General features: G+C 43.7%; 1 protein-coding gene across 1 annotated transcript; it reads right to left on the bottom strand.

Annotated features, from left to right (window-relative positions):
- Window positions 1–238: 238 nt before the first annotated feature.
- LOC103128087 (ferritin heavy chain-like) lies at window positions 239–781 on the bottom strand. Its single transcript, XM_007538960.1, has one exon. It carries the CDS (start codon window positions 779–781, stop codon window positions 239–241), a length of 543 nt encoding a protein of 180 aa, XP_007539022.1.
- Between the last annotated feature and the right edge of the window lie 19,044 nt (window positions 782–19,825).

Raw genomic sequence — 19,825 nt, 5'->3', positions numbered from 1 at the left:
GAGATACTGAGCTGCATATAGATGGGGTTTGGGTGGGTGGAAAGACTCCTGATTATCTTTTTATAACTTAGAAAAGTGAGGAATTTCACACACACAAGAATGAAAGAGAAACTTACTGGCTTTTGAACCAAATGAATTTATTGGAAGTGGCAAAACAGGAAAATTAAATTGAAGTCAACGTTTTGCTAGGACAAGCTGATAATAAGCACCCCATACCCATGGGGAAGGCAGTGCAGGCTCAGTTCTTGGAGCCACCACCAAGGGTGAGGTTATCCAACAAGAACTCTGCGCAGCCCTGGGACCCCAACTTGCGCTGGGTGTTGATAAGGTCGCTCAGCTCTTTCAGTGACTGGACTTGCTGTTGCAGGAAATGACGCCCCAGGAAGTTACGCAGGTGGGCATCAGTGGAATCATTGGCTATGTCATAGAGATTAATCAGGCTCTTGTTCACGCGCTTCACCAGGCTCAGCGCACACTCCAGGACTTGCAGACTGCTATTCCACTCGGTATCGTCGGGCTTCTGGACGTTCTCCAGTTTGATTAGCCCCCCGCGCAGGTTCTGAAGTTCCATAAGCTTCTCAGCTTGCTCCCTTGCCTTGCTGGAGAGGCACAGTAATAGCTGGGAGAAGTTCTTCAGAGGCACATCCTCGCGGTCCAAGAAGTGGGCCATGGACAGGTAGACGTAGTAGGTGTGCAGCTCCAGGTTGATGTGCCGGTTGACTGAATCTTCACAATGCTTGTTGTAGTGCTGGCGCACATGTGTCTTCTGCGGGCTCTCCATGGCTGCTGGGTGGTAGGCACGGAAGACCAGGAGGCTCTGCAGGCAAAGATGCCCAGAGGTGCCTCTCGGGGCTTCCCAGGCTGGGGACCAGGGACGCTAGAGGGGCTGACTCCTGACCACTGGCAGCTCTGTTGGTGAGGCAGGAAACAGCAGCCGGAAATGGAGTGCCTTTGCGGGGGGGGGGGGGGGAAACCCTTTGGAGGAGGAGGGGCTGCAGGAGGAGCGTCCCTTTTGGGCGGGCCCTGGCTCCGGGGAGCACCTCTTGGAGGCTCCATCTGCACTTGCGCGAGGCTGCAGCTGTGTTGAGCACCTGACACCTATTGAAGCCTTGATTTATACAATCATGTTTCTAATAGTTTGCAGGATCTTTTCACTGCTTTTGCATCCTCTTACTTGATAAACTCATTTTCTTCCCTTTAAGCTCTGAGAACACGTGTTGTAATTGTTGAAGTTCTCATTTCCTGCATTGTATCTGCCCACCCCCAGTTCCATTTACTCCCCAGGATCTTAAACTTTCCTAAAATATCTGGCAAGCCTTTGTTTGGTTTCACTTAGGTATGAAAGACCCATTGATTAGCCCGGGGCCATTATCGTGTGTCTAGTCTGTAGTGTGACCCCCATTCCACTACAGGCTTCTTGTAATCAGAAGACAAAGTGTGTCCCTTACTCAGTCTTTTCCTTTGGGACTTCATGATATGAAACTGGCAGCTAGAATAGGAATCTTCCCCATTGTGCAAATAAATGTGGTATCTCTGGCTTCTGAAGCATGCTTTCCTCTACTTATGTGTGACCACTGTTCCATTCTGTGCAGGTCTGCAGCTGTAGTAAGCTCTCTGATGTGCAGTGTGGGGGGGAAGTGAAAGAGGTAAAATACCACAGGCACTTGCTGCCCAGGCAAAGCCTGTTTATTTGGGATCAAAGTATTGCATTTTGGTGCAATATGCCAATTCCATTTCAGGTTCTACTTGGTGTATTGCACCAAAGTAAAAGACTCTGGGGTGGGTGGGTGGGGAGAATACAGGTCCATGAAAGAGGATGAATGACATAGTGGGGGTTGTATTGTTAAATGGGAATCTGGGGAATGTTATGCATGTACAAACTATTGTATTTACTGTTGAATGTAAAACATTAATTCCCCAATAAAGAAATAAATTATAAAAAAAAGGATTGCATTTCAGGGTACACCAATTTAAGAAGAAAAAAAAAAAACCTAACACATAAGCGAAGGAGAGATAAAGTTGAGTGGTCTATGGCAGATAAAGAGAAGGAGGATCAAACCCCAGAGTTTTAAACATTTATATGAAATAGAGGGGCCGGGTGCTGGTACACAAGTCACCATACACAAAGACCCAGGTTCAATCCTCTTATCTCTACCTGCAGGGGGGAAGCTTCACAAATGGTGAAGCAGCACTGCAGGCATCTCTCTTTCTGTCTCCCTATCTTTCTCACCTTCCTTTCGCAGTTTCTCTGTTTCTATCCAAGAAAATAAGAGGGAATAAGATGGTCACTGGTAGCAGTTGATTTCTTGCACAGATAGAGATCTCCGGTGATAATCCTGGTGGCAATAAAAATTAAATTATAATAAATTAAAATTTTATATGAAACTGAACAAATACTTTTATGAGTTACCACTAGTTTAATTGAAATATACTTGGAAACATTGTTACACATGGTGATTATAATATACACACTTAAGGAATTAATACCATTCTTTAGGAATCACTGTGTAATTCCAATACTCTCAAGTAAATTAGCTACAAAGGTACTAATTCAGCTTTCTGTTTATCAGAAGCCAATTTTACTCCAGCACACATTATTTAAATGTCAAAGCAAAACTTTGGTGTGAGTTGCTATTGTTGATCTAGTGGCTAAACAGTGGAAGATGTTTTGATGTCACGGAACAAGAAGTCTGACTCCCCAGTGCCCACAGAAGGCCACATTAATCCAGGACTTGTGCTTGACTGTGCTGTGTCCAGTGCTGCTTAGGTTAGTGATTGTAGAGCCATTTCTTCAGCTGCTATGGCCAGTGCTGGTTTATGGGAAATGACTTCCAAGGTGAGGCACAGGTTCCAGATCCTGTGTTCATGGAGATGACTTTCCTCCAGGAAGTAGACTTCAGCCAGTAGTATAGCCAGTGCTGCCTTCTGGAGAGTCTGGAAAGTTCTGACCAAGTTTTCCAAAACCAAAGTCACCATTGAGTCCAAACCTGGTAGGCCTAGAAAAGAGCTGTAGCAAGCTAGTCCAGTTCTTCTCCTAGCGTTTACCCTTCTTCCGTAGCCAGTCAACAGCGTCAGGTTGAGCCTGATGTAAAGTTTTCGAGACCTCCTTTGAATCTGGAGAGGTGGCAGTCGTTGACTATGTGGGTCATAGTCTGTCTGTAGCCGCAGGGGCAGTTCGGGTCGTCTCTGGCTCCCCAGCGATGGAACATAGCGGCGCACCGGCCATGGCCTGTTCGATAGCGATTGAGGAGGGCCCAATCATAACGTGCTAGGTCAAAGCCGGGTTGACGCTTGCAGGGGTCTGTGATGAGGTGTTTGTTCTTTACCTCAGCTGACTGCCAACTCTGTTTCCAAGAGTCTGGAACAGAGAAGTTGAGTATAGGCATAGGGGACCAGATTGGGTGACGAGACGTCAAGCGTTGGACAGGGTGGGCGAAGATATCCGCGTATATTGGCAGGTCCGGTCGAGCGTAGACGTGAGAAATGAACTTAGATGATGACGCATCCTGACGAATATCTGGCGGGGCGATGTTGCTAAGAACTGGCAGCCATGGAACCGGGGTGGAACGGATGGTTCCAGAAATTATCCTCATGGAGGAATATAATTTGGAATCGACCAAGTGGACATGGGGGCTACGGAACCATACTGGGGCACAGTATTCTGCAGTGGAATAACATAATGCCAGAGATGATGATCGTAGTGTGGAAGCACTCGCGCCCCATGAGGAGCTGGCCAGTTTTGCAATGATGTTATTCCTCATGCCCACCTTTGCTGCAGTTTTTATGAGATGTTCGTGAAATGACAGAGTGCGATCGAGAGTAACACCAAGATAGACTGGCTGGGCTTCATGCCGGATTCTCGTATCGTCAAGCTTCACATTAAGCTCATGCGAGGCCGAGGCATGGTGTAGATGGAAAACAGATGATACCGTTTTTTGCAGTGCTAGGGATTAGTCACCATTTTTTACAGTAATCAGATATCAGAGACATGTCTTTCGTGAGTGTTTCCTCGAGGATGTCAAACTTGGATGCCTGAGTTGCACAGCAGATGTCATCGGCGTAGATGAACTTCCTTGAAGAAGTTTCTGGAAGGTCATTGATGTAAATATTAAATAGCGTAGGAGCCAGAACAGAGCCCTAGTCCAGTGATGAGTATCATTAGGTTCAGATGCTACCGTGATGTCAACCAGACTTTCCTGGGCAGACGACCCCACCAATGTTCCTGGAGCTTCGCTTCCCCAGAGCCCTGCCCCACTAGGGAAAGAGAGAGACAGACTGGGAGTATGGACCGACCTGTCAATGCCCATGTTCAGCCGGGGAAGCAATTACAGAAGCCAGACCTTCCACCTTCTGCATCCCACAATGACCTTGGGTCCATACTCCCAGAGGGATAAAGTATAGGAAAGCTCTCAGGGGAGGGGATGAGATACGGAGTTCTGGTGGTGGGAATTGTACCCCTCTTATCCTATGATTTTTGTCAGTGTTTCCTTTTTATAAATAAAAATTTAAAAAAGAAAAGAATGGTGGATGATAGGGAACCGTGAAATATCCCAAGGAAGAGGTAAGTCCATTTACCAGCTGTTAAGGCATCTTTAAGTCTATGTTTGCATTTTGTTTCACTGATGAAGATGGATCTTAAGAGGTCACACAAAATACCAGTCATATTGTTAGAGTGTAGGGTTATTATTTTTTTTTGGTATTTTTGGTGTTTTTTTTTTTTTTAATTTTAAATAGGACTTAATCAAGGCAGAGGTTGATGTAAGTTAGTGCCCAAGGTGAGTGATTTGATCTGCAGCTTGGTAGGGTGGGGTTAACTGGGAGACACACCTCATTTTTTTTTGTACTTACACAATTGGGTGGCCTCATAGGCTGACATGACGGAATGACACTTTTCTCATAAAAGCAGGTACAAAAAGGGAGGTGGAAAATAAGATGCCCCTAAATAAGCAAGAGATTTAGTTTATCTGTTTCAAAGTGTCAGATTTTATGGTCATAAGCCTCTTCTTCTTTCTACATATTTTGTATAGGGGTTGCAGGTGGAGGGGTATTAAACAGGAGTGGGTATGGCTTCACTTATTGATTAACCTAAATTGATAGAAAAATATCAAGGGCCTTTCATCTGTTGTGGGCTTCGGGACCATGCTGTAGCATCTTTCTTATGAAGTTGTCCAATCCCAGTGCTGCTGATATGTGTTTCCAAACCTGGCATTACATCATAATGCTACATTCATTTATTTCCTTCATCATTCCTTTTGCATGTCATATAGGTATCTCACAGTTTACATGACATACTTTTCCTGTGTATCTCTGGCAAAAGTTTGCAAATGAATAAAAACACTACCATAAACAGAGGTATTCAAGTCCAGATACCAAATCTGAATGATCTCACTCATTTCTTGTCCCTCACCTCTGGCCTGTGTGGAAACCTTCTTGATTCATCCAAATCCTACTAGAATTTATATTTGTTTATTTTTTGAGCCACCACTGCAATTCAAACCACCTTTGTCTCTCACTGGGACCAGCTACAATATCTCTGAAAACTGCTTTCCCAACTTCAACTTCCTCCTCTCAATTCTTCAAAACAACTGGAGTCACTGGACTTTCGGGGCGGGGAGAGGGGAGTGCATTCTAGTTTATATCTGATATCATAAATTTCAGTCTCAACCTTGTATTTTTCAGTTTGGAGTCTGAGGAAATGTATGGCCTTAATGGAAAAAATAACAGTGGTGATGGAAATAATGATGTCACAATGTTTTGTAAGGACAGTGTGTATGTCCTATATGATGACCTAGGACATCTCTATGTCTCACTTACTGCTACCTCAGGGAGAACTTGACAAGGAAGTACTCTGTCAAGCTGGTTTCCAAGGTTTCTTGATAACTAAAATCAGCACATTTTCATCATTATAGTAAACTAAGTTTTCAGGTAAAATTTAAGAACCTGCTATACAATTTCTTGGCTCCCCTTAAGTCATTCTTGAAAGGCAAATGCATATATGATTTTTGGGGGGCCTTGTTGGCAACTTTTACTATTCACCTGGTCCCAAACCAGCACCCCACCCCACCTTTTTTTCTTTTTTTTGAATCATGTCTAAGGAAAGATCAACTTTGCGTTTTCCAGGGTTCCTTCTATGTGATGCCTTCTTCCCATCCCAGAGATCTCAAGCTGCATGTAGATGGGGGCATACATGGGCAGAGAGACCCCAATACCTGTTTAAAACAGAAGGTGTGGAGTTTGCACACACATAGTCAAGGGCCTTTGTGTCTTTAGAAACCAATAGCTTTCTTAGGGAAAAATGCAAACCTGGAAGAACAAAGAGAAATGAATGTTATGCAAAAGGAAATGTTGAAATAGGCATCCCGTGCCTAGGACAAGGCATTGTAGTCTTAGTTCTTGTCACCTAGGGTAAGACTGTCAAAGGGAAACTCCTCCAGGCTGGATCCCAGAGCCTCCGAATCCTGCAGGGTATTGAGATGGTCGCCTAACTCTGATGGACTAGACGTGCAGGTGCAGGTGCTGGCAGTGGCGCCCCGGGAAATCCTGCATGTGGGCACCTTTCCACTCAGTGGCAGCTGGTGCAGGTGGCTCAGGCTCCTCTGCAGGTGCTGGGCACTTCGCCAGCCTGTAGGCTGCTGTCCCTGTTGTTGCCAGGTGGGCTTCCTGACGAGGCCATGGATGGACTCGCCCCGCATGGATTCTGCAGCTGCATTGTCCTGTCCGCGTGCTTCGTCCCTTCTGCGCTGCCACTGGAAGTCTCGCGAGAAGTGTGTCAAGGCCAGTGTCCCGCGGGAAGAGGACTCGGTGGTCAGTTGCTGCGGGCTGAGCTGGCTGTTGCGGAGGCCTCGCCCTCGCCCTCACGTGGCGCCCTGGCCACCGCTTCAGGGGAACCATGGCGGCGGAGGCAGCAGTGGAGCGTGGGGAAAGTGGAAGGAGACCAAGTAAAGCAGGGTGGCCGCTGCGATGGAGGCCGGGCCTCCAGGACGCGCAGAGGCTGAACAAGGCCTAGAAACCCGTGGGGGCGGGCCGGGGACATGGCGGGGGCTGAGGGGGACATGGCGAGCGGTTGGAGGGGACATGGTGGGAGGCTGCAGGGGACATGGCGAGGGCTGGGGAGGACATGGCGAAGGGTTGGAGGGGACATGGGGCTGCAGGGGATATGGCGGGGGCCGCAGGGGACATGGCGAGGGGCTGGAAGGACTAGAGGGCTCCCAGGAGTGCTGGCTGTGCCCACATGCAGCTTCCGGCCTTGTTTCCGGGTTGCCAGACTTGTTTACTAGCACATCGCACAGACAGCAGGCAGAAGCGGCCCCGTGGCGTGTGTGCAACTGGGGGTTGAGCGAGCGGCGCTGGCCGGCCGCGAGTGCGCATGTCTGCAGGTGGCGCTTGCGTCTGCGCAGCCCACTTGCTCTCCCTCCAGCCGGCTGGTCCCTGCGCCCAGCCTGATCTCACTTGGCCACTCCCCTAATCAACACAATTGCGGCCATTTTCAATGACTTGCCTGCCTGGATCCTGTGAGCAACTTGACTGATTGGCATCCTAGTGCACTTGCCTGCTTAGAAATTGACAGTTCCAGGGGCTGGGCAGTGGCGCACCAGGTTAAGCCCTCATAGTACTAAGCGCAATGATCCCGGGAAGGATGATGGTTCGAGCCCCCGCTCCCCACCTACAGCGGGGACGCCTCACGAGCAGCGAACCAGGTCTGCAGGTGTCTTTCTCCCCCTCCCCTCTCAATTTCTGTCTTATCGAATTAAAAGAAAAAAGAAAAGGAAAAAAGCAAAGAAAAAAAGGGGGGCTGTCGGGAGTGGTAGATGCGTAGTGCTAACACCGAGCCCCAACGGTAACCCTGGAGACAAATAATGCATGAAAAATTATAAAATCAGTAAAATTGAGGCAATTGACAATACCTCCATGACCACCCTGGTTATGTTTACTCCCCAAACGCTCAGCTGGAGGGCAGCTGACCTCGGCGACTTCTACATCCACTCCAGCTGCCACCTGGCTTAGGTCCTCCACCTCACTCTCTCCAGGGCCCTTGACTTTCTCCTGATCCCTGCCTCCACGGTCCCGGTGACTCCTTCTCCCTTTCTGTCACTCTAGTGGAGCCTGTTCTTCACTCCCTTTACTCTCTCTTTCAGCAAAGGCCTGGAGGCACTTTCCTTCTGCCCTGGTGGACAGGTTCAGCCATCTCCTCTCTGCAGCTCCAGATTTGCTGACCTCTGCACCTGGCTTTTCTCACGCTCAGGTAAGTACAGACTTCTCTCTATCCAGGCAGAAAAGGCTTAGGTGTGTGTATGTCACTCTATCCCAACTATGAATCCACTGCTCCTGGTGGCCATTGTTTGTTTTTTTCTATTTTATTGGAGAGGACAGAGAAATTAAGAGGCATGGGGGAGATAGGAAGAGAGAGAGAGAGAGAGAAACCGAGAGACCTGCAAACCTGTTTTGCCGCCTATGAAGCATCCCCTCTGCAGGTAGGAAGCCCGAGGCCTGAACGGGTCCCCGAGCTTAGTACTACTATGTGTGCTTAACCGCCCACCAACCCCCAAGGTGTTTTCTCTCTCTCTTTTTTTAAAATTATTTCATTATCTTTATTTATTGCGTTGAGACAGCTAGAAATCGAGAGGGAAGGGGGAGATAGAGAGGGAGAGATAGAGAGACACCTGCAGCACTGCTTCACCACTCGCAAAGCTTTCCCCCTGCAGGTGGGGACCCGAAGCTTGAACCTGAATCCTTGTGCATTGTAACATGTGCGCTCAATCAGGTGCACCACCACCTGCGGCCCCACCAAGGTGTTTTTTCAGTGCGATTATGTTTTGTGGAATTGAACTTCAGTGTCAAGGAATACCACTGAAAATGCCTCTCTCATTGATTGATTCAGGTATTTATTAATCACATGATATAGCCCATGCACCAGTCCAATGTGAGTGTTTTCTATATTTTGGATATTAATCCCTTATCTATATATGATTTGCATTTTTTTCATCCCATTCAGGAGGTTACCTTTTGGTCCTTTGCTATACAGAAGCTTTTTAGGATGATGATGTCCCACTTGTTTATTTTTATTTTATATTTAAGAATATAGAGATACTTTAAAATGCCTTTGTTTTTGAGGGTAAAATCCCAAATGTCGTCAAGACTGATTTCAAGAAACTTACCACCTGTAGTTTGCTTTAGGCATTTCATGGTTGCAGGTAATATGATTAAGATTAATTTTTACCAGAGCACTGTTCAGCTCTGGCTTATGGTGGTGCAAGGGATTGAACCTGGGACTTTGGAGCCTCAGGCACGAGAGTCTGTTTGCATAACCATTATGCTATATACCCTCTGCCATGTTCAAGATTTTTATCCAGGGACTTGGTGGTGGCACAGTTCTTAGATTACAGATAAGATGTCCCAGTATGCAGGGACTTGGGTTCAAGCCCACAGTCCCTACCTGAAGGGGGAAAGCTTCATGAGCAGTGAAGCAGTGCTGCAAGTGTCTCTCCTATTACCCTCTTAATCTCCCTTTTCCTCTCAATTCCTCTTGGTCATTATCCAATAAATAAATAAGTAAATATAAAAAAGGTTTATCGAATTTTAAGTGATTTTAGTGTACGGTCTAAAATAGTCATGTTCTTTTGTTTGTGACTGTCCAGTATTCCCAATATCATTTATTTAAATTTTTTCTATTCTGTATGCTCTTTCTTCATTGTCATAAAATAATTAGCCATACATAGAAGGGGTTGTCTCTTGAGAGCTTGTTTGGAGGTTGTAGCAGGGGAACGCAGCTATCCGTATATCTTTGACTGAAGACGGGCCCATCTTTGTTTGGGGAAGCTCATCCTCTTGGACAGAGTGCACAGTGTGGGAAGGACGCACATGAAGCAGTGAGGGGGGAAGGAAACGCCCTGCTAGCCAGCCAGATCAGCAGAATTACCCTGGCAATCAACCGGGTGACAGATGTTGCAGCCAGATTGCCCCCACATCCAGGGTTATCTTTTGGTTCTCAGTTATTTCTCATGATCAATGTATCAGTTATTATGTCAGTAGCGTAGTTTTGTTTACATTAGCCTTGTAGTATAGCTTGAAATAAAGAAGGGGGGGTGCTGGCAGTAGTACACCTGGTTTAGCGTACACATTACAGTGCGCAAGGACCCAGGTTCAAGCCCCTGGTTCCCACTAGCATGAGGAAAGCTTCACAAGTGTTGAAGCAGAACTGCAGGTCTCTCTCTCTCTCTCCCCCCCATATCTCTCTTTCTTCCCTCCCCTCTCAGTTTCTTTCTGTCTCTGTTCAGTAATAAATAAATAAATACAAATACTTAAAAAAAAGAAATCAAGAAGATGGTACTTCCAACGTTTCTTCTTTTGCAGTATCACTTTGGCTATTTGGGGGTCGTCCATGGTTTTGTAAAAAAAAAATTAGGATCAGAAGTTGGGCGGTAGCACAGCAGGTTAAGTACAAGTGGTGCGAAGTGCAAGGATGGGCATAAGGATCCCATTACTAGCCCCCAGCTCCCCACCTGCAGGAGAGTTGCTTCACAGGTGGTGAAACATGTCTGCAGGTCTATCTTTCTCTCCCCTACTCTTGTCTTCCCCTCCTCTCTCCCATTTCTCTCTCTGTCCTATCTAACAATGACATCAATAAAAACAACAATAATAACTATAACAACAGGAAAAAAATAACAAGGGCAATAAAAGGGAAAATAAATAAATATTTTTAAAATTTTAATTTAGGATCATTTTCTTATTTATGTAAAAAATTTGGGGATTTTTTCATGGTTGGTATAATTTATTTTAATGAGAGAAAGATAGTCCATTACACTGCTCTGCTCTACTCTGGCTATGATATGGCCATTACACTGCTCTGCTCTGGCTATGGTGGTGCCAGGGACTGAACCACATACCTGGGAGCCTCAGGCATGAAAGGACTTCTTTATAATACTTTTTATTTGTTTTTTTAAGGTAATGTTAACTTACAAACCCAAAATATTTTATAAGTATAGTTTTTTACCTCCTCAAAATGCAGTTAGCCCAGCACTCCCACCATCATGTCTCCACCAAAGAGAGTTGGACCCCACCCTCCTTGTTGCACTCACCCAAACCCTTTCTGACTCCAGTTCTGCTGTCCAAATCCAGTTTTCACTGGGCTTTGCTTGTTTTCTTGCTTCAGTTGCTTACTGTCCATGGTAAAACTATCCTGTGTTCTCACTGTATGTGAGTCCCGTTTGTATTTTTTGTAGGACTAGTTTCCTCCAGGTGTTGCTTCTTTGAAAAGCTCTTCATCCTTCCTTCAAATGTGATTTGTACCCTAGCAGGATAAATTATTCTTATTTTATTTTTAAATATTTATCTATTATTTTTAATTAACTAGGATGAGAGAAATTGAGAGGGAAGTCAAAAGAGAGGGATTGTGAGGGGAGAAGGGAGAGAGAGGGAGGGAAAGAGAGAGGGAGAGAGAGAGCTGCAGCATTGCCTATCCTCTTGTGAAGGTTCCCCCCTGAAAGTGAGGACCTGGGACTTGAACCCAGGGCCTTGCACATGGTAACATGGGAGCACCACTGCTTCAAGGGGGCTTACAGATGGTGCAACAGTGATGGTGTTGCTCGCCCTCTGTCTTTCTCTCGCTGTCTATGTATATATTTGAAATAAATAGAATGAGACAAGTGTCAGTCAGGGAGCAGTGGATTTGCACAGGTGGCACAACTAATTAATTGTAGAATCCCCGGTTGCAACTTTTCTCTTAAAGACAGTCATTTCCCACTGAGTTGTAGTGCTGAGAAGCAAGGTGTTTTTTTGTTTGTTTGTTTGTTTTTTGTTTTTGTTTTTTATTTAGTGCCATGCCTGTATGTCCTGGTACATGTGTACTATCTCAGTACCTCCCTGCAGCTCTTTACTGAATGATTGACACACTTTAGATCATGTGATCAGTCAACTTGCTTTCAATTAGTGGAAACCATCTATTAAGTGTTATCCATACATGTTATTTACCATTAACTTGGGAAAAGTTAAGCAGTAATTTTTTCCTGATGCAGTTTATCCTTTCCTGAAGTACCTTTAAGGTCTCACTTACTTCAGAGGCTGAGAGATAGCTCAGCAGTTAGGAACTCTGCCTTGCCGTGCATGTGGTTCATGCTTGCGCTCCAGCACCACATGGAAGCTGATATGACAATGGAGGATGCTTTGATATCTTGTCTCTCCCTTGCAATGAAAATCAGGCCAGGAAAAATAAGACTGTACACATGCAAGACCCCAGCTCTGCAGAAAGTAATAATAATAATAACATAACAACAAAAACAAAGGAAGTTTTACTCTAGTAAATGGTTTTAAAGTTAGTATTCTGGGAAACTATATTTCATTTCCCAGTTCATTTCATCTCTTTAAAAGGAAATGCTGGGGGTGGGGGCTGGGTGGTGGTACATCCAGCTAAGTGCACATATCACCATGCACAAGGACCCAGATTCGAGCACCCACTCCCTATCTATAGGTGGGAGCTTTATAAGCAGTGAAGCAGGTCTGCAGATGTCTGTCTTTCTCTCCCCGTCACCCCCTTTCTCTCAATTTCAGTCTGTCCTATCCAGTAAAATGGGGGGGGTGACCACCGAGAGCAGTGGATCCCTAGTGCCAGCACCAAGCCCCAGCTATAACCCTGGTGGCTAAAAAAACATTAAAAAATTAAATGTTTGTCTTTTTAGTTAGTATGACTATAAGAATGGACAGGATTTTGCCATGTGTATGACTCAGGTTCCAGCCCAGTCTCCACTGCATTGAAGAACGTTTCCATGCTATGCTGTCTCTCTCTTCCCCCTCTCCTTCTTTAGCTCTCTATCTCTCTGTCTCTATCTAAAAAAAAAGAGTAAACGAGGGACATTGGCATTTTTACACTAGATCTTATGCTGGTATAGCAGCAGTCAAACTCAGCCTGATTCAAAACATACATGCATTGCTACTGATCATCTCTATCAGGAACAACAAAATAGACCCCTAAGTGGGCTCCCATAGGACCTTGCCCTCAACTTGGATCAACAACAGTAGAGAATGTTCCATCCTCCAAAGGGAGGATGGACAGCATACTCTATGCTACACTTGAGGAAGATGGGTCCTGATATTGAGGTAGTTTGGAATGTTTCTACTCATGACCACAGAATGTGAGCTCAGATCTACAGGGATGCAGAGGTCACATAGGCTCCTAAGCTGAATATGGGCCCCAGATCAGATCAAATCGATGGGGTTTACAGTCAACAATATTTATACCCCTTTCCCATATTTGGGAGCTACTCTATTCTGAGCTTTCTGGTCCTTTTCCCAGCCATGTCATCATCTCCCCAGACAATAACTTGGATCCACCTGCATATCAGATTTCAGGCTCAAGGAAAAAAAAAAAACAAACTTGTATAGCCACAAGCCCTTTGGAATATAACTAAAACATGCCTACTGGCTAGCTACAAAACGGAGACTCCCCCACCCCAGTACTCCAGCCTTTAGGTTCATGATTAATGAACAATTTGTTTGGCTTTGTATGTTAACTCTCTTTTCAGCAACTAGGTTTCAGCCAACCAGACTTCCCTGGACAGACAACCCCACCAATGTGTGCTGGAGCTTCGATTCCCCAAAACTGTGCCCCACTAGGGAAAGAGAGGCAGGCTGGGGGTATGGATCAACCTGTCAACACCCATGTTCAGCGGGGAAGCAATTACAGAAGCCAGACCTCCCACCTTCTGCATCCCACAATGATCTTGGGTCCATACTCCCAGAGGGATAAAGAATGGAAAAGCTATCAAAGGAGGGGATGGGATAAGGAGATCTGGTGGTGGGAATTGTGTGGAGTTGTACCCCTCTTATCCTATGGTTTCATCAGTGTTTCCTTTTTATAAATAAAAATTAAAAAGAACACATGCAAAGCTGAGCACTCAAAGTGGGTGATTATTCTGAAATATAAGAGATTGGTATAATGCTGAACAGCCTTTCTGTAAATTTCAGGTATATGTAAACACAAAGAGAAATTGAGAAATCATGGAATTATAAAATGCAGATCAAGGACAGTAAGATAAAAAATAATGAAAGCAGGCTGGGATGGCAGCTAATGATTCTGCAAAATACTTTCATGCCTGAGGCTCTGAGGTCCCAGGTTCAATCCCTAGCACCAGGATAAGTCTAAGCAGTGTTCTAGTATCTCTCTGTCTGTTTGTCTCTGTCTCACTAAAATATATTAAATAAAAATATTTTTTGAAGACAATGAATGGGGCCAGGTGGTGGTACACCTGGTAGATTGCACACATTACCATGTGTGAAGGCCCTGGTTCAAGACCCCAGTACCCACCTACAGCAGGGAGAAAAGTGGGGCAGTGCTGTAGGTGTCTCTTCCTCTTCTCCCCCCCCACTTTTTTTTATCATTGTAGTTATAGGTGTCATCCTTGTTGAATAGGACAGAGATAAATGGAGAGAGGAGGGAAAGATAGACAGGGGGAGAGAAAGACAGACACCGGAAGACCTGCTTCACCGCTTGTGAAGCGAGCCCCCTGCAGGTGTGGAGCTGGGGGCTTGAACTGGGATCCTTACGCGGGTCCTTGCGCTTTGCGCCAAGTGCGCTTAGCTGCACTACCGCCTGACTCTCACTTCCCCCTTTTCTTTATTATTCAGTTACTTTTCTGTCTTTCTCAGCAAAAAAGAAAAGAAAAGGACATTTAAAAAGTCTCCTAGGAATAATGTAATCCTCATTCAGACACGGAGCCCCAGCCCTAACCCTAGTGGCAAAAAAAAAAAAAAAAGGCATGCACCCACTATGTATGTAGCCAATAACTGTGTCTTGAGTATCTTGAGTGTGCTAAGTGTTAAGTGACTAAAACATTTACTTTCATTTCATGGGATGAAGAGTTTGTTCAAGTTAACTTTCCACACCAAAAGAATATATATGGAAAGTGTGAGTTTGATTTATAATAAATTGATAGCCAAGGGCGAGAATAGATAGCATAATGGTTATGCAAACAGACTCTCATTCCTGAGGCTTCATAGTCCCAGGTTCAATTCCCCGCACCACCATAAGTCAGAGCTGAGCAGTGCTCTGGTAACAAAAAAAAAAAAAAAAAAGAAAGAAAGAAAGAAAGAAAGAAAGAAAGGAATGTGTTGATAGCCAATAGATTATATATTGGTATATTTACTTTGAAATTGACGTTTACATTGAAATGTTAACTTAAGAGTAAATATCTTTACTTTGTAATATTCTGTATTTGATGTTAATTTTTTACTTCTACTGTCATAGCTACAGCAGTTGCTACTGAAGTTTTCATAGCTGTTACACTGTAGTAATTGTGTTAGGAAAGGTGTTTTTGATGGAATTGTGTTTGTTAATCTCACAACTCCAGAATAACCTGGTTGAGGCTGTAGGCATTGTGTTTCACCAAAACCAAATGTAACTTTTCCCAAAAAAAAGTTAGGAAAACAATTTTACAATTTTCCCATGTTATGTTATTTAGTCATTTTGCTGCCAGACTTTTCACTTGGCTTTGCTACTTTATAGTTCCTTCACTGCAGGTAGATGCTTTTTAAAAAATTTATTTATAAAATGGAAATATTGATAAGACCATAGGATAAGAGGGGTACAATTCCATAAAATTCCCATCAACAGAACTCCGTATCCCATTCCCTCCCTTGAAAGCTTTCCTATTCTTTATCCCTCTGGGAGTATGCACCCAGGAACATTATGGGGTGCAGAAGGTGGAAGGTCTGGCTTCTGTAATTCCTTTGCTGCTGAGCATGGGAATTGGCAGGTCGAACCATACTCCCAGCTTGTCTCTCTCTTTCCCTAGTAGGGCGGGATTCAGGAGAGGTGTGGTTCCAGGGTACATAGTTGAGGTCGTCTACCCAGTCAAGTCAGGTTGGCATCATGGTAGCATCTGGAACCTGGTGGCTGAAAAAGAGTTAAGATACAAAGCAGAAAAAATGTTAAATAATCAGTAACCTAAAAGCAAGAATATAGCAGATGAGATTTGGTGTTTCCACTTTGGAAAAAGCTAGTAGGTCTATTTTAGGTATATCCCAAGGGGCCCTTGACTTTACTAGTTTTTTTTCCTGAGCCTAACAGCTAGCATGCAGGTGGGCTAAAGGTATTGTCAGGGGAGATGGTGTCAGAGTTGGAAATAAGACTAGAAAGCTGCATCAGGGAAGAGAGTAGCTCCCAAGTATGGGGAAAGTATATAAATATTGTTAACTGAACCCCATCGATTTGATCTGGACTCCATACTCAGCATAGGAGCCCATGTAACCTCTGCATCCCTGTAGGTCTGAGTTTGCCTTCTGTGGTCACAGCTAGGAACATTCCAGGCTGTACTAATTTCAGGACCCATCTTCCTTGAGTGGTAGAGGATATTGCCCACCTTCCCTTCGGAGAATGGAACAGTCTGTACCATTGTTGATCCACATTGAGAGCAAGGTTTTTATAGGGGCCCACAAAGGGGTTCATTATGTTGTTTCTGATGGAGATGACCAGTGACAGTGGCCAGAGGGATCTATTAGAGGTCTAGGCCCATCATGTCTGTGTGTGAATCCCAGGACTCCCCGACTAGGGCCCCAGGTGATGAGGTGGCCTGGTAGTGACCAAAGAGCCATCGTTAAAGTATGCCAGCCTCTTGCCCTTATCCAGATTTTGTAGTCCATACTTTTGCAACGTTAGCTTTGGCGTGATTGAGGGAAGTGAAATAGGTAGTAGGTGAGGATGGTATCTAGGTCTGAGTAGAAACTATTTGTTTAGGTACTTTACGGTGTCTTTTTAGGTCTTTCTACTTGCTTGCTGCATTTATTGATTCACTGCAAACTATTGTGCACTTTTGCTTTAAGGTATATATTTCCCCTAACTTAGGGATACATGTGTGCATATGCCCTATCTCATGGGCCATGGTCTATATCTAGGTTTTGAGGCTTTGTTAAGAAGTGCACCACCCGAAATGGAATTAAGGAGTCCTATGAGCTAGGAAAGGTCTCACCAGAGAAATGAAGCTGAAGGGTTGACATTCCACGCCTGAGATCTCTGGACACAGTTTGAGGTGAAACATGCTGAAGTGGTATACATTGCATTGATTAGGTTGGGATCAGCAGATGGATTATCAATTGATACGAATTGAGAGAAGCATGCAGGAAAGTGAGCCTCACCCTAGAGGTTCCAGGACTGGGAGAAATGGGGAATGTTCCTGCTGTCTAAGGGTTTAAGAAGGCAATAGATAGTTATTACTGTAACCAAATTATTTAGCAATTGGGTTAACTTTGAAAATCCCATTGTTTGGATTTGCTTTATCATATAAAACCTCATCATAATTTATGTTATTTAATTCTATTTATATATAGCTGTATATTATAAAGTAATACCCCCAGCTGCTTCTGCTCTCCTTTGGTCTAAGCTTTTAGGAGATTTAATATTTCAATGAACAAGTCATTAGAAATGTTAACAATTTGAGACTACTGTTAAAATTCAGTCTGATTACCAATTTGAAGTTTTAAGTGCCTAGATTGAAGGAACATATACTCAGAGCTATGGTCTGTTCATCAAAAAGTTTGAGACAGTTGATCCACTTTTCCCCTCTCATATTAATTAAATAGTTATTTGAGATTGTAAGTTAATAGGAGTGTATATAAAAACTATTACCACCACCAAAAGTCTGTGTCCCTCCCCCTCTCCCCCCAGTGAAGCCAAACATATACCCTCACCCTCCACCCAGAGATTTTTACTTTGATGCCCTACTCCAAACTCAGTCAGATTATGCTTTGAGTTTCCTTTTCTGTTCTTCTTTCTCAACTTCTGTTTATGAGTGGGATAATCCCATATTGGTCTTTCTGTCTTATCTCACTTAACATAATTCCTTCTAGCTCCATCCAAGATAGGTCAGAGAAGGTGGGTTCATTGTTCTTAATAGTTGCGTAGTATTCCATTATGTAAATATACCACAGCTTTCTCAGCCATTCATCTGTTGTTGGGCACCTAGTTTGCTTCCAGATTTTAGCTATTACGAATTGTGCTGCTATGAACATAGGTATACACATATCTTTTTGGTTGGGTATTATGGATTCCTTAGGATATATCCCTAGAAAAGAAGTTACTGGGTTATACGGGAGGTCTTTTTCTAGCCTTGTGAGGGTTCTCCAGACTGCTCTCCACAGAGGCTGGACCAATTTACATTCCCACTAGCAGTGTAGGAAGGTTCCTTTGTTGGGTAGATTTTTCAGCTCCATTTTAGTGAGGTCATGATAGGGATACAGACTTTTAATATACACTCTTATTAACTTACAGTCTTATAAATCACTATTTAATCAGTATGACAGGAGGGGAAATATATTGAATGTCTTAAGCTTTTTAACACATACATTTAAATTTTGAGTATATATTCCTTCAATATAAGCACATAAGTTTTCTTTTTTTAAATTTATTTATTTTGCCCTTTTTTGCCCTTGTTGTCTTTTAATGCTGTTGTAGTTATTATTGTTGTTATTGATGTCGCTGGTTGTTGGATAGGACAGAGAGAAATGGAGAGAGGAGGGGAAGACAGAGGGGGAGAGAAAGACAGACACCTGCAGACCTGCTTCACCACCTGTGAATCAACTCCCCTGCAGATGGGGAGCCGGGGGCTCGAACCAGGATCCTTACATGGGTCCTTGCACTTTGCGCCACGTGCGCTTAACCCACTGTGCTACCGCCCGACTCCCAAGCACTTAAGTTTTCAAATTAGTAAACTGATTAAATTTTGACATTTGGCTTAAACTGTTAATGCATTTCTAACAATAACTTTTTTAAAATATTAAATCACTTATAATATTAGACCAGGGAGACCAGAAGCAACCAGTCTTGTCAATAAGATATAGTTATTCATAAATAGCATTAAATTACATAAATGATGGTAAGGTCTTGTATGGTACAGTAAATCCTAACTATAGGATTTTCAAAGTAAATCAAGTTCCCAAATAACTTAGTTATAATAATAATTATCTCCTCATGAGATGAGAAGTTGTATCTAGGTGTCAACAACTACGTTATAAACCACTACCCTCCCCCAAATAAAGGAGAAAAAAGTTGAACATAATAAAATTCTGTACCAGAAATGTCAGTTGAAGGAAAAATGTTTATCCCTCCAAATATGTAGATGCAACAGTGCACTTATACTCACAAATACCAGTGAATTAAACACCATCATTTACTGATACATATGTAAGTGAACGCACTTCTTATTACTATACACACACAGTGTGACACATTTGATTCTTTTTGCACATTTTAATGATCCTTCTTTATAAAACAAGTGAATACCAAACAAATTACATATTACAGGAAAATGTGCTAGGTCACCAGAATCAATTAGTATATATTGAGGAGAAATTTATGTTGTTTTGGAGCTGCTTCAAGAAAAATAAAAATGAGTCATATTTCAAAAAAATGATTATTATCTATTGTCTTCTTAAACTCTAAGACAGCAAGGAACCTTCCTCATTGTCCATAAAACACATATTTCTCCCAGTCCTAGAACCTCTGGTGCTTTGTTCATTTTCCTTATGCTTCCTTTGATCCATACCATTTGATACTGCATCTGCTGATCTCAACCAATCAAAGCGGGTACTTTTAATTTTTTTATGTTTATTTATTTTCCCTTCTGTTGCCCTTGTTGTTTTTCATTGTTGTTATAGTTATTATTGTTGTTGTTATTGATGTCATCATTGTTGGATAGGACAGAGAGAAATGGAGAGAGGAGGGGAAGACAGGACGAGAGAAAGATAGACACCTGCAGACGTTCTTCGCTGCTTGTGAAACGACTCCCCTGCAAGTGGGGAGCCGGGGGGCTCAAACCGGGATCTTTGTGCCGGTCCTTGTGCT

The sequence above is a fragment of the Erinaceus europaeus genome, chromosome X (genome assembly GCF_950295315.1).
Source record: "Erinaceus europaeus chromosome X, mEriEur2.1, whole genome shotgun sequence".
Taxonomy (NCBI): Eukaryota; Metazoa; Chordata; class Mammalia; order Eulipotyphla; family Erinaceidae; genus Erinaceus; species Erinaceus europaeus.
Note: the sequence above shows the minus strand (reverse complement) of the source record. Positions and strands in the feature narration are given on the sequence as shown.